Below are 13,425 nucleotides of genomic sequence, written 5' to 3'. Positions count from 1 at the left end.
TAAGGCGCGGCCGGGGCGGGCCCGCCGGCGCGGCCCCTTTAAGGCTTGGCCTACGTGGCAGCCGCTGGAGCCGCGGACGAGGAGCGAGGCCGGCCGCCGGGCACTTCCTGTGGAGGCCGCAGCGGGCGCGGGCGCGGGCGCCGAAGGGCCGAGCGCCGAGCGAGCGAGCGAGCCGAGCGAGCCGGGCCTCCCGCCGCCGCCATGGGCCAGAACGACCTGATGGGCACGGCCGAGGACTTCGCCGACCAGGTGCGGCCCGCCGCCCGGCCCCGGCCCCGGCCCCGGCCCCGGCCCCCGCCCCTCCCGCGGCCCCCGCCCGAGGATCGCGCCCCCTCCCCCAACCGGGGCATGCCCCCCGCGGCTCGTGGCGCCTCCCGGCCCCGACTCCCGCAGCCGGCGCCCGGCCCGGCCTGCGCCTGTCGCCGCCGCCCGCCAGGGCGCCCAGCTCGGGGAGCCGTGCCCCGCGCCCCGTGCCCCCCGCGCCCCCCGCGCCCCCCGCGCCCCCCGCGCCCCGCGCCCTCCGTGACCCCCGCCCTCGTGCCCCCGCGCCCCCCGCGCCCCGCGCCCCCCGCCCGGCCCGGGCCGCTCCGGGAGAGGGACGCGCGGGGCCGCCCGCCGCCGCGCAGCGTCCTCCCTCGGAACAGTCGGGGTGGTCCCCGCACGCTCCGCTCGCACCGGCACCGGGGGGCGGGGTGCGGAGCGCTGATCCTGAGCGGCCGGTCCGGCTGCAGGCCGGGGGTCCTCCCGCGGGGAAGGGGGCGCCCTGCTCGGCACCCCGGCCGCCCGCAGCCCCCGCACGCCGCGCTTTGCTCTGTCCCGCGCGTGTTGGCCCGGGGGTCCCTCCGACCTCCCGCACTTGCCCTGCCCGGTTGGACTCTGCCCCGGACCGACGGGAATGGGCGCCTGCCGCGCCGCGGCCTGGAGGAGGGGAAGCCTGCCTCGCCTTCCCGTCCCGTCCCTTCCCTTCCCGGGCGGGTTTCCCCTCTCCCTGCCGACTGCACAGGTGGCATTCTGAGCAACAGGGAAGCCCTGGAGCGGGCGGTTGGCGACAGACTGGATGGACAGAACCAGGTCCCGGAAAGGGCCGGGGCAGAGCGCCCGCCCGCTTTTGATTAAGCTTTTGAGGATTTCGTGTGCCTTTTACCTGTGAAAGTATCCCGTTATGCCTACAGACTAACAGCCTTCTGTTTTGCCAGGCAGATCCGCGTCTGACCCAAGTGAGTTTCTTTCCTTATTTCACTTAAGGTGCTTGTGGTCGGTCCCACCAGAGCCTACAGCAGTGAGGTCAGATTTTTCATTTTTAGGGAGGTGATAATTGAGTGATCAAACTCTGAAGCTAAGGTTCATCAGAAGGCTTGTGTGCTGTTTGAGCGATTTTAGGAGAGATAAATGAGTGTTTTCTGATTGGGCGTGGATGAGCGAGATTTTCCACTGTTCCCCTCAAGGGGTGAATCTGCCTCGTGCGGTCTGCTCATCGGGTCCTCATTCCACCACTTTCCTGCGAGCTGCTATCTTAAGACCGCTTCGGGGGAGAAAAAGTATATCAGCTTGAAGACCTAGTTTTTCCTAAGGTCACGATTCTGTGCTTACAGATGCAGTGTAAAAATCGTGTGCTTTGCAAAAACAATTCATGCTGAGAGCTCTCGAGAGCTCAGTAGGCCTTCCTTCCCCGCCAGTTTTCACTGTCATGGCTTTAGTGACCTGATTTCATTTCTCCCAAGTAGCGACTCCCTGAGAACATGGCTCCTCTCAGCCAAGGGGACCGGGAGAGCTCTGTACACTCACTCTTCAGCCTGAAGAACCCTGATTTTGCAAGTGCATTTCATAACCGGAGCTAGCTAAAATGTCTCTACCCCAGCTGCTGCCAACGATCAAATGATAAACTTTCTTACAGGGGAAAAAAATAAAAGTTAAAAATCTCTTTATGTAATTTTTTTCTTCTTTTCCTCCACGTATTCTGTATTAAATGAAAGAAGCAGAATCGTGGAACTGGAAAGGCCTGTGGAGGGCACACGGGGTCTGCCTGTACCAAGTTACTGCTGGGAAGGCAGGCAGGGCCTGCGGGAGCTTCTGGACTGGCCCGGGGCTTGGGCGTGGGGGCAAACCCAGACTCCAGCCTCGCCCCAAGGCTAGTGCCACGTACCATAAGCTTCTGAGGCCTGGTGTTCTTCTGGCATAAATTGGGTGGGGGGGAGGACCCCTTCTTGTAAAAAGGGCATGCTGCATCAAACCCAGCATCCAAAGTGGCCCAGGGCTGTCTGTCAGGCAGTGTGGGCTCCTGCTGTTGGTTTATCAGCACCAAGGCCCACCTGGGTGGTGGTAGCAGATGTCAAAAGACCCCTCCATGCCCCCTGATGGGTGACTGGGGAGGGCAGTGGCCCTCGTGCTCTTCAGAACCAAAGTCAGGAGCCTCTTCTGCCACAGGCAGGCTTGACGCAGTAGGATGTGGGCAGATAAGAGGGCAGAGCCAAAGTGACGGCTTCCCATGGACAAAATTTGGCCACACCGCGGTGGCATTTTTGTTTTTAACATTTATCCACATAATATTAAAAGAAGGCAACCAATCATAAAAGTGCTGGGAATCCAGGATTTTCTTTTTATTGATTGATTTTTTTAAGAAGATTTTTATTTATTTGATAGAGAACATGAGCAGGGGAAGAAGGGGCAGAGGGAAGAGTAGGCTCCCTGCTGAGCAGGGACTCGATCCCAGGACCCTGAGATCATGACCTGGGCCCAAGGCAGACACTTAACGAACTGAGCCACCCAGGCGTCCTGAGTCCAGGCTTTTAAAATGAAAATGATTTCAAAAGAAAAGAATGGGGAAATATTAGGTAGCATATCCATTTTTCTCTAACCTTGTCTTCAGAGAACAGAAGCAAAAACCAAGTGACAGGATTTGACCAGAAAGTCTGGGTTGCTCGAAGGGGACCTAAAAAGGCCTGTGTTCCCCCAGTACTTAGGACAAGAATCCTGAACTGCTAACTCTGGGGCAGGTCCTCCACACTTGGCGCTGTGCTACCCTCCGGAGCGGGTGAGGCCGGCCACGTACCTCCATCTTCAGCCGTGGGGCGGTGGTCTTGCATGGCACGTGGTAGGCCGGAATTCTGAATCCACATTTTCGTATCGGAGGCTGGGCTCCTCACCTCTTGGCTGTCCGGCAGCCTTTCCTTCGGGCCTGCAGAGGTGAGAGTACAGGGTCAGCTGTCTGGTTAGTTCTGGCTGGCAGGCTCTTCAGAGCTGCATCTCTGGCGTCAGGCTCCTCGCCCCGGGCGGCCAGGGACAGTGTCCTGCTCCCAGGAAGCCAGGCGCTAGAGAAAATGCTGAGCGTGCCCTCTGCAGAAGCCAGGCATTCGGAAGCCATCTGAGACCAGGTTGGAAGGAGCCAGAGACCAGTGAACTCAGCAGTCCAAAATTATGTTGTGTCCTGCAGCTGGTGCTTGCTGCCGTGCAGCAGAATGTAGCTCCCGAGTACATCTGTGCCAGCCAGCAGGAGTATTAGCACCTAATAGGTTCAGTGTGACAGCTCATCACCTGAGTGACAGATAAGCTGCATGGGGCCTTGCTCTCCATGATGGCCTTTGGTTTTAACCTATCTTGGGTGTGACAGAGCCAGTCCTAGGAGCTCTTGCCCCATGCAGCGCCCCTGGGCCCCTGGTCAAGCGTTGGGTAGCTGGGATGGCCTTGACAGCAGTGACTGGGCATACCTGGCCCACAGGTGTTAGGACTCTGGATACACAGCCATGGATGGCCATTGGGTGTGAGTGGGGCTCTGGTGACAGTGATGGGGTCTCAGCATCACTTTCCTTCCGTGTCTCTGTGACCCCTGCCCTCCCAGGGCTGCCTGCCCTGCGCCACCAGGAGTGAGGGGAAAGGGCAGAGGGGGCTCCTTCCTCCCCACCTGCCTGCCTTAGGAGGTTAAGAAGAGGGGCCCTACCTCTTCTGGGGAGCGGGGTGGGGCCATGGCGGGGGGGAACTGTGGTTAGCGAGGCTTCTGCTGGAAAGTGAGGCACAGCTATGTTCTCTTCCATGTGGCCTGTTGCTGCTCTCCTGTGGTTAGGCTCTTGGTCACGTGGATTTTGGGTACGGAAAGCCAGGTCGTCTCCAGGGCCAGTTGACACTTGTTCCTGTTCTTGGAGGTGCAGCCTGAACCCACAGAGTGGCACTCCGGGAGACTTGCTGGGGGAGTTCTGGGGTCATGATGGATGCACACGTGTGAGTCACCAAACTCTTGCTCCAGTCCTGACTCAGCCTGATGAGAAGGAAGTTACCCTACTGCAAGCTCTAATTATCTGGGACGTGTAGGCTTGAGGTGGCCCCTGAGAAGGGCAGCCCCAGTCCCTGGTGATCAGACCTGACTTGCCCTCTCCACTTCCTCAAAGTCCTCAACCAAAAATTGCAGACTGTTTCCCTCCAGTCCTTTCTGTCCCCAATACTCCGAGAAAGTGAGTTTTTCTGTGTTGCGTGGGAGCTGCAGGTGGCTTGGGACCTGATTGCTGTGTGCTCAGAGTTCTGTTTCGGGTGGGGTATGTTTCTTAAATCCCCTCTAGAATAATAACCCCTCATAAAGAAATCCCTGCTTTCCATATTTTGGAAGTCCTTCAGGTGCTGTCACTGCTCATGAGCCATGTCGGGCTTGACTATGAGGTTCTTGGAGATGCCGGTGAAAAGCCGGCCCCACAGAGGCTGACTGTCCTCTCCTGCCGTCTGTCCCTGCCCCGTGTCCGTCTCCAGCTCTCCTGCCACGATTCTCTCCCGTACGAGGCAGTCTGGGTCTCAGCATCCTGAGGGGGCATTACCTGGCCCGCAAGGCCCACAAGGCCTGCAGGTGCTCTGGGCACCACCTGCCACCACTTCCACACCAGCCAGGGAACCACTGGGCTTGTGGGTGCTGCTGGGCTGCCTGATTTAGGAGCTTTTCTCTGCTGTGCCCAGGGCATGCTGTCCGCAGATGCATGGTGTGGATTCAGTGGCCACATCTGAATTGCTGTGAGCAACATGCATTCAGGGAATCAGTAAAATTGGGCCTGGCTTCATGTTTATTTGTTTGTTTTTAAAGATTTTATTTATTCATGAGAGACAGAGAGAGAGAGAGAGAGAGAGGAGAGAGAGAGAGGCAGAGACACAGGCAGAGGGAGAAGCAGGCTCCATGCAGAGAGCCTGACGTGGGACTCGATCCCAGGACTCCAGGATGACGCCCTGGGTGGAAGGCAGCGCTAAACTACTGAGCCACCCGGGGATCCCCCTGGCCTTATGTTTAAAACAGGGTTGTTTTGTTTTTTTTTCCCCATGTTGAGTCCAAACAGGTGCTTATTAGAGGCTGGCTGGTTTAAAAGGCGCTGGAGCAGCCTGACTTAACAAAACACAGTCGGCCCTAAGCCTAGACGACATCTGACTTGGAAAATCAGAGATATGCTTACTTCATAGCACAGATAACCTGAATTTTGGCATTCCCCCCCCCACCCCCAAGCTTGGAGCTGTCTCCTCAGCATGTCTCATGGGGCAGGGAGGAGTCTCCCTGTTGCTCTTTAATCCTCTTGACCCAGACACTCAAATTAGGAGTACAGACTGGCACAGAGGCTTTTAAACACTGCCTATGTCTCTTGGGCCATGCGGCAGAGCTGAGCATGTGTTACACGGGGGTGCTTGGTGGTGAGGAGGCTCAGAGTGAGGCCCGAGGGCCCGGGCTCAGAGCACACTGAGCACCTTCCAGTTCCAGGTCTGAGGCAGGTCAGCAAACCTCCAATGTCTGCCTGCCGGCCTTTTGGTCTCAGCTTCCCCCGGAGTCCTGCCGTGGCCCCGCTCTCTGTGTCTCTATGACTGGACTGGGAGTGATGCCACCAGTGACTGTCGCTGGATCTTATGAAAGCATTTGGGGGCCTTGAGGCAGAAGTGGCAGGGCTGGTGGCATCTGCCGACGGGGGGGGGGGGGGGGGGGGGGGGGGCGGGGCGGGGCGGGGTGTGTACACCGAGTGTGCGTACATCCTACACATGCTCTTATGTAGACTCCAAAGTTGGTGGGACATTTGAGGCCTCTCTTTTTCTAAATAAGGGTCTTTTTCCTTCCTTTTCCTCTGCTTATTGGAGTTGGGAAGAATCTTAGCAGCCATTAATCCAGCTGTCCCCTGCCTCCGTGTCCCGCCACAGTACACAGGCTGGCAGGACTCACAGCATCATCTGCCCACATCCACCTGGTTGATTGGGCATCTGTTTTCTCACTGTGACCTCTGCCACCGCTTCAGTGAGGGTCAGGGGCTGAGTGAGCGTGTGCAGAATCGCCACCTTGGGGCTCAGGCTCAGGAGATTTGAAGAGAAAGGACACTCGGCTTGTAATCTCTCTCCTCGCTCGCTCTCCCTCCCTCCCAGGTGAGCCTGTCTGCCGCGGTCCAGGTGGAGGCGCAGGCGGTGGGGAGGCTTCTCTGCTGACCGAGCCAAAGTTGGCCAACTGAGGGCTGATCTAAACAGCCAGAGGCTCGTTACCTGTGGCTGCGAGCATCAGCTGTTTCTAGAACTTGACGGCAACTTTTCAAAACGCCAACAATTAAGAGATGCTCTTCGATACTAGACACCCCTTCGTTGGTGCCAGTACGCTTTCATCGGCCCTAAGAGGAGCAGTGACGTTCGTTTGACCATCCCTTTGTGGGGGCTAGACCCACAGATGCCCTTTAGACTCTGCCTGACACGTCACTCCTGTGGGTGGGGCTGTCTTCCCCGAGCGGCCGCCGTTACTGTGTGTGGTATGGTGTCCCTTTGCACTGGGTTTGAAGGTTGGAAAGAGAAAGTGGCTGCTGGGTACCTGAGCGACATTTGTGCCTCAATTCAACTCGAGTTACTTGTTTCCTAACCGTGCCATCCCACCTGTTCTTGTCTCTCTGACCTTTGCCAGCGAGTTCTGAAACTTTTCTAATTTCACTGCCCTTGACACAGTGCGCCTTCCATTTGTTAGTGTGTGTTTGTAAGACCCGCAGGGCTTTCCAGCTGTTGGGCACACAGTTACACATGTGTGCTCAGTGCTCGCAAACACCTGCCCGGGCTCCCTCTTGCCCAGTGTGGGCCTGGGACATGCACGCATGGCTGCCAGGGCCTGGCCTCTCCTGGCTGCTCTGCAGGTTCCAGTGAAGTATAGACACGTGAGCATCCTGTTAGGGCCCCCAGAAGGCCCTCTAGGCCTGGGACCCTGGCCATCACCCAAGTGGACTGTCATTTCAAGTGTGCTCAGCCCTGTTCCATGTAGAGAGGGTTTGAGTGTTGCTGGGTCTGGAAGGCCGTGGCTTGGCCGGCTGTGACCAGCAGGCCAGGTCAGGCCTCGGCACAGCAGTGTCCAGTGGGTGCAGCACTGAGTGGGCCCCCCGGGTGTGGGGTTAGGTTTTGCCCTTTTATAAAACGACAGGTTCTCGAGGGAGTGGGAGAGGTTTCCCCCTCCAACCTCTGGGACACATGGAAACGTCTGGAGGCATTTTTGGCAGTCACGGTTGGGGCGGGTGCTGATGGCATCTGGTGAGCAGAGGCCAGGGATGCTACCCCCATCTCTGGGCGGGACGGCCCATGGTAGAGAATGCAGGGGCCCACAGGTGGGCAGGGAGGCAGCTGGGTGGGCTCGTGGGGCCTTTTCATGCCGTGACCCTCATCCACTAAGGCCCCAGCCTGAGAGTCAGCTCCGCGTTGATTACCGTCGTTGCCCACACGCGCGTGTGAGACGACGGGGCCCAGGGGCCTGAGCCAGCCCCACAGGGCTGGGCGGAGAGGGGCACCAGCAGGGCTCTGACGTCAGGCCCGCAGCCACTTCAGTGGTTTCTGTGCCTGCAGTTCCTCCGGGTCACGAAGCAGTACCTGCCACACGTGGCGCGCCTGTGCCTGATCAGCACGTTCCTGGAGGACGGCGTCCGCATGTGGTTCCAGTGGGGCGAGCAGCGCGACTACATCGACACCACGTGGGGCTGTGGCTACGCGCTGGCCTCCGCTTTCGTGTTGCTCAACCTGCTCGGACAGCTGAGTGAGTGGCCTTGAAGCGCGTGCTCGGGGGCTGGAGACAGTGTCACCTGGAGGGTCTTCCGGGGTGGTCACTGCGCCCCCTCCCCTCCTTCCCGGGCAGCAGGCCTCTGGGCGGGATGACACGGTCTCTGTCCCAAGCACCTAGACAGGGACACATGGGGGACCTGGGGGGGATGACATGGTCCCTGTCTCAAGCACCTGGAGAGGGACACATGGGCGAGCTGGAACCCTGGGTGTCAGGGGAAGATGAGTGAAAGGACACAGAAGACGAAGAGCATCAGGTGGGCATTCAGCTCCCGTGGGCCTGGGTTCTCCCTTTGCTGACCGCTGTCTTCTGGTGGCAGCCCCCCTCCCTGTGCCTCGTGGGGCTTTCTAGTCTGTCCATGGAGTTTCTGAGGGACCACACACTCTGGGAGAGGCCCCTTCTCTGGTGTAAGGGATCTACTTTCTAGAACCAAGTTTCCAATAAGCGAGGTCCAGCTGAGGCGTGTGGTCTGCGCCTATCACTGGTTCTCCTGGAAGTCACTTTTCCTTGGGGTGGGTAGTTAGGCTGCTGCTGCACAGGGCTCAGGCGAGGTGGCCAGGTACCCGGGTACCCGGTGGCGTCCCTTTACCTGGGACATGCCCACAGCCCCCTGACCCTCGCCCTTCTCCTTTCCAGCTGGCTGCATCCTGGTGTTGAGCAGGAACTTCGTGCAGTATGCCTGCTTTGGGCTCTTTGGAATCATAGCACTGCAGGTACATGGGGCGTGAGGTCCGGGTCTCTCTCTTCCTGAGCTTCTGCAAAAAGGCATTTTTGGGGATTTGGCTTCACTCCCCTTTGAGCCTTCTGCCTCTGGCTGAACCTCCTTTTCTTTGCTGAGAAATCACTGGATTTTCCTCAAAGCAAGCTCAGGAGAGCTGGAGAAGATGGTGCCCCGAGAAGGCCCCGAGCTCTGGGTACCCACGTTTTTGCCATCTTCCGGAGTTTCCTTTGACTGGGGGACGAATCATAAGGTTGGCTGAGGCCAGGACATTATCTTATCATTTCATCTCCTAAGGAGTGCCTGTGGGCTGCGCGGGCTGCATAACACAGTGCATCTTAACCTGTTCTAGCACACCTTGGGCACAGCTCTGGTGAGCAGGTGTGTGCTAAGCAGGTCCAGGCTGGCGGCATGCCCCGAGAGATGCTGAGCCAGGTTGTAGAACTTGGCGCTGTTCTGGGGTCCAAGCTGTTCTGTACCTCCTAATGTTTGCACTCATGGCAGAGAAGTTGCCTCGGTAGGAGTCTGAATGGGTTTGAAAATGCTGAGACTTAAGCTTCTGTCTCTCTTCTCTGTTCCATTCAGACCATTGCTTACAGCATCCTATGGGACTTGAAGTTTTTGATGAGGTATGTGTGCTCCTGATGGTGAGCTTTCTTTTCACGTCTCTAGACCCTGTAACTAGCAGTCGGGGTGAACTTCTTTAGGTCCGAGTGGCTTTGGAGTCTGGGGGGTTGGCAGAGGCTCCCCCTCCCCACCCCGAGCACAGGGGACAAGGCAGCCTTTTCTCCCAGCCCTGTGTTCATGAGGGAGGGAAGGAGGCCAGAATGAGCGCACTAGCTCACAGGGACCCAACTGGTCGTCAGTGGGGCCAGGACTAGGATGGGTCCCGAGCGTGTTCAGGTTCCTGTCGCCATTTGGCACAACAGCCACAGAAGGCCCTTGGAGCTATCAGTCAGTCACCTGGCTGGTCCAGCTTGGTGTGGAGAGGGACCTAGGGGCCCTTTCTGTGCTCCCGCCAAGGCCTTGTGACCTGGTCTGAGGGGCACATGCCCGATGAGCCTTAGTGACTCACCTGGTGTTTGTTGTCAGGAATCTGGCCCTGGGAGGAGGCTTGCTGTTGCTCCTGGCGGAGTCCCGTTCTGAGGGGAAGAGCATGTTCGCAGGGGTCCCCACCATGCGCGAGAGCTCTCCCAAGCAGTACATGCAGCTGGGAGGCCGGGTTCTGCTGGTCTTGATGTTCATGACCCTCCTCCACTTTGATGCCAGCTTCTTCTCGGTAAGTGTTCCTGTTTGCTTGGATGTGTCAGGTCTCCTGGCCTTTGGGAGCCCATCCCCTTCCCTGGTTGCATACTCAGCCTCGTTGAGGGGCTGTTGGAATGATGTTCCAATGAGTTGGCTCAAAGGAAGCAAACCTTTGATCCTACGAAAAGGAATGAAGACCCGTCAAGTCCTGTGAACCCAGAGTGGGCACACGAGGTCTAGAGTCTCCCTGAGCTTACAGGAGGACCAGGCACCCGGCGTGCTGGCCTCCGGGCTGCCCACTCAGGCTCCTTACAGACCCTCACTTTATTTCTTGCCCACCGCTCCCACCTTTAGGGCATTCTATGTGCGCCAGGTGTCGGCTACAGAGCTGAAGTTCTGTCCTGTCCCTAGGAGCTTACAGTGCCCCTTTTTTGAGCCGGCTGGGCGCCCTGGCCAGGAGAGGTTCCCAGGAGGGGTTCCCGGCGCCCTAGGAGGGGGAGCCCAGCCCTAAGGAGAGTACTGGGGAAGATCTCAATGGCTTGCAGGCTCCCAGGGTCCTGGTAAATCACAGCCTGTGCAGTGGAGGCTTTCCTTTACCCTTCCTGACCGTTGGTGTTCAGAGTGTTGCTCTGTGTACCGCCCCCTGCACCGGTCTTTACTTCTCACTTGGACGCACGCCCTTCTGTGACATCGCCCCGACACTGACAAGGGAAGTTGGCATTTGCCTGTTGATAAAACACAGTATGAGTATGTCTTTTCTTCCTCACCTCTTTCTGAATTTCTTGCCTTCCGACCTTTGCAGATTCTTCAGAACATCGTGGGCACAGCTCTGATGATTTTAGTGGCCATTGGTTTTAAAACCAAGTTGGCTGCTTTGACTCTTGTCGTCTGGCTGTTTGCCATCAACGTGTATTTCAACGCCTTCTGGACCATTCCTGTCTATAAGCCTATGCACGACTTCCTGAAGTATGACTTCTTCCAGACCATGTCGGTGATTGGAGGCTTGCTCCTGGTGGTGGCCCTGGGCCCCGGGGGCGTCTCCATGGACGAAAAGAAGAAAGAGTGGTAACACACCCCTTCCCTGCCTGGCTGAGACCCGTGGCCATCGAGGACTGGTTCGGGGTGGATTCGACAAAACTGCCAGCATTTATGTATCCTCTTCCCTTCTCTCCCTTGGTAAAGGCACAGATGTTTTGAGAATTTATTTGCAGACACCTGAAAATTGATGGTTAAATCTGCTCTGGACCCACACCCTAGTATCGGCCATCGGGGCTGGCCAGCTGGCCGGCAGTACCTCCCCCACCAAGGCAAGGCCTCGGCCTCGGAGTGAGTGGCCGGCTGGGCTGTGGCCTCAGTTCCTGTTTTGTTTTGCGGGTGGGAGCCTCAAGCTGTACCGTAAGCAGATACATTGGTGTATCATTCAAAGTGGTCTCCCTCTTCTTATTTTTTAAGTTTACGTTTTTAGCCAAAACAAAAGAATTCGGGACGGCCCAGCCCAACATCAAATACACTGTCAAAGCCCCGGTTTTAAACTGCACCCGTGGCTTCAAGTTGTCCCTGCCTTGCGTTATATTACTTGTGGGAACAGTGACAGCACTTCGAGACCCAAACCCAAAGAAGGAAGCTGTACTGAAGGGGTGGCCGAGGCCGCTGCTCATGGTGAAGTCCCTCATCAGAAAGCCAGCTCAGATTGGTAGATTTTTTAGAGAGTAATCCCCCCAGAGCTTTAGTGGCTCAGGGTGGGGACGGAGGGGCCCGAGGTCCTCCGGCGCCCCAGAACCCGTAGGGATCCCAGCTCCAACCCTGGCCTGGCCACATGCCTGCAAGTTGGCTCCCCCATGAGGGGTATGGGCTGAGTGGCAGCCGCGTGGGGCAGGGCGGCAACAAAGCGGCCTCTCAGACCAGTTACCTCACCCCCGACCTTTACACAGCCTCTGCTGAGCCACGGGCCTGGCCTGGCTGAGCACCCGCCTGGTTCTCTGGCGGGAGGGAGCAGTTCCCCAGGCTGAGTGGCCGTGACTTACCATCTTCTCAAGGCTGTCGCTTGCTCAGAGTGTCTATTTGCTATGCTGAATGCAGCCCAAATTACTTTTTACGATTTGTGATGCCTTACCGATTGGATCTTAATCCTGTATTTAAAGTTTTCTAACATTGCCTTATACTGTGTTTCTCTTCTTGGGGGAGTGAGCGCCTGTGACTCTTCTCTGCTCCCTGGGCTGTAGCGAACACCACGAGGGGAGAGTGGGACATCTCTGTGCTTCCCCCCAGTCCTCCCCCAGAACCTCTTGGGGGCAGGCTGACCAAACTCAAGTGAGGACTGATCAGAGCTTTTCTTTTCTCCTGGTTCATCAGCGAGGTGTGCAGGCCTCAGGGTCCTGCTCAGGGATGCTGGGGCCAGTCCTGAGCCAGGATCCACATTTCCCAGCCAGACCAGAGCCAGTGTGAGGTGGGGAACCTGCCCCGCTTTTGCCTACCTATGCTCCTAGAACCTTTACTGGCTCCATAGCCTGGACCCACCAAACCTGAGGGCCACATGGCACACCTTCTTGACGCCCCCGCCCTGGTGGAGGCTCACCCCCAGATGTCCCTAAACCCTCCCCCACGGCCCACTTGCATGCCCCTCTGGCCTTCTGAAGATGAAGCAATGGCTTATCGGACAGAGGCTTTTTCTACTTCCCGACACTAGGACATTTACCACACAAAGGGGTTTCTACCTGCTGGGGCCACCTGTTGGCCTACCCCCTCCCCCATCAGCACAGCACGACAGTCCTATCAATCGACACTCAGCCAGGTCCGTTCCTCTGTGACACGGTATTTGACGGTACGGGTCCCTCTTGACCCTGTGCTCGCAAGACCTTTTCTTTGTCAGTTTGTAGAAACAGGTGGACCCCAGGAGGCTGACGGGTGTGGTCAGAGGACACCCTCAATGCTAGGGGGTGTTCTGGCCTCCTGGGGCCCTGCGCAGGCCGGTGCCTGGGACAGGGTAGATGCCTTTGCAGGGAGGAGAAAAAAATACTACCAATTGGCTTTGGCAAAACAATTTCTGAAAATTTTTTTGCTTTATGTGGGAAATAGGTATAAATCTCATTTTATGCTGTATTTTATATCTTAGTTGTGTTTGAAAACGTTTTGATTTTTGAAAACATCAAAATAAATAATGGCATTTGTTGTACGCAGTGTGGTCCTCTGGTGTTGTCCAGCTGGGGTGAGGCCTCGCCAGGCCTCTCCTCAGACGCTGAGTGAGCCTGACGGACCCCTAGGCTTCACTGAGGACCACTTAGAAGCCATGTCCAGACATAATTCTTCCCTCAGGGTCCCTGCTGTTTCTTGGGGACGGGGGAGTGTGCCCCTGAGCCTGGGGGCCAGACCCCAGCCCACCAACATGGAGTGGATGGAGAAGGGCCTGGGACACCCCAGCAGTTGAGAGGATGCACCGCAGACGGCATGA

At 57.5% G+C, this 13,425-nt stretch overlaps 1 protein-coding gene and 1 long non-coding RNA gene across 3 annotated transcripts; one reads left to right on the top strand and one right to left on the bottom strand.

Moving 5' to 3' along the window:
- Nucleotides 1–71: 71 nt before the first annotated feature.
- On the top strand, nt 72–13,149 carry SURF4 (surfeit 4). 2 transcript variants are annotated; one of them, XM_049114928.1, is made up of 7 exons: nt 81–249; nt 1,197–1,217; nt 7,804–7,990; nt 8,651–8,727; nt 9,318–9,361; nt 9,825–10,011; nt 10,780–13,149. In XM_049114928.1, the coding sequence occupies exons 1-7, from the start codon at nt 202–204 to the stop codon at nt 11,044–11,046; spliced, it is 831 nt and encodes a 276-aa protein (XP_048970885.1). In that variant the 5' UTR covers nt 81–201; the 3' UTR covers nt 11,047–13,149. The 2 variants fall into 2 exon arrangements, with proteins under 2 accessions (XP_025331491.1, XP_048970885.1); XM_025475706.3 differs by lacking the exon at nt 1,197–1,217 and having other exon boundaries at nt 72–249.
- On the bottom strand, nt 9,827–10,872 carry LOC125755842 (uncharacterized). The gene is made up of 2 exons (XR_007413242.1): nt 10,745–10,872; nt 9,827–10,155 (listed from the first exon to the last, which is right to left on the bottom strand). It is a non-coding gene; the product is annotated as an uncharacterized LOC125755842 (long non-coding RNA).
- Nucleotides 13,150–13,425: the final 276 nt, after the last annotated feature.

The sequence above is a fragment of the Canis lupus genome, chromosome 9 (assembly GCF_003254725.2).
Source record: "Canis lupus dingo isolate Sandy chromosome 9, ASM325472v2, whole genome shotgun sequence".
Classification (NCBI taxonomy): domain Eukaryota; kingdom Metazoa; phylum Chordata; class Mammalia; order Carnivora; family Canidae; genus Canis; species Canis lupus.
Note: the sequence above shows the minus strand (reverse complement) of the source record. Positions and strands in the feature narration are given on the sequence as shown.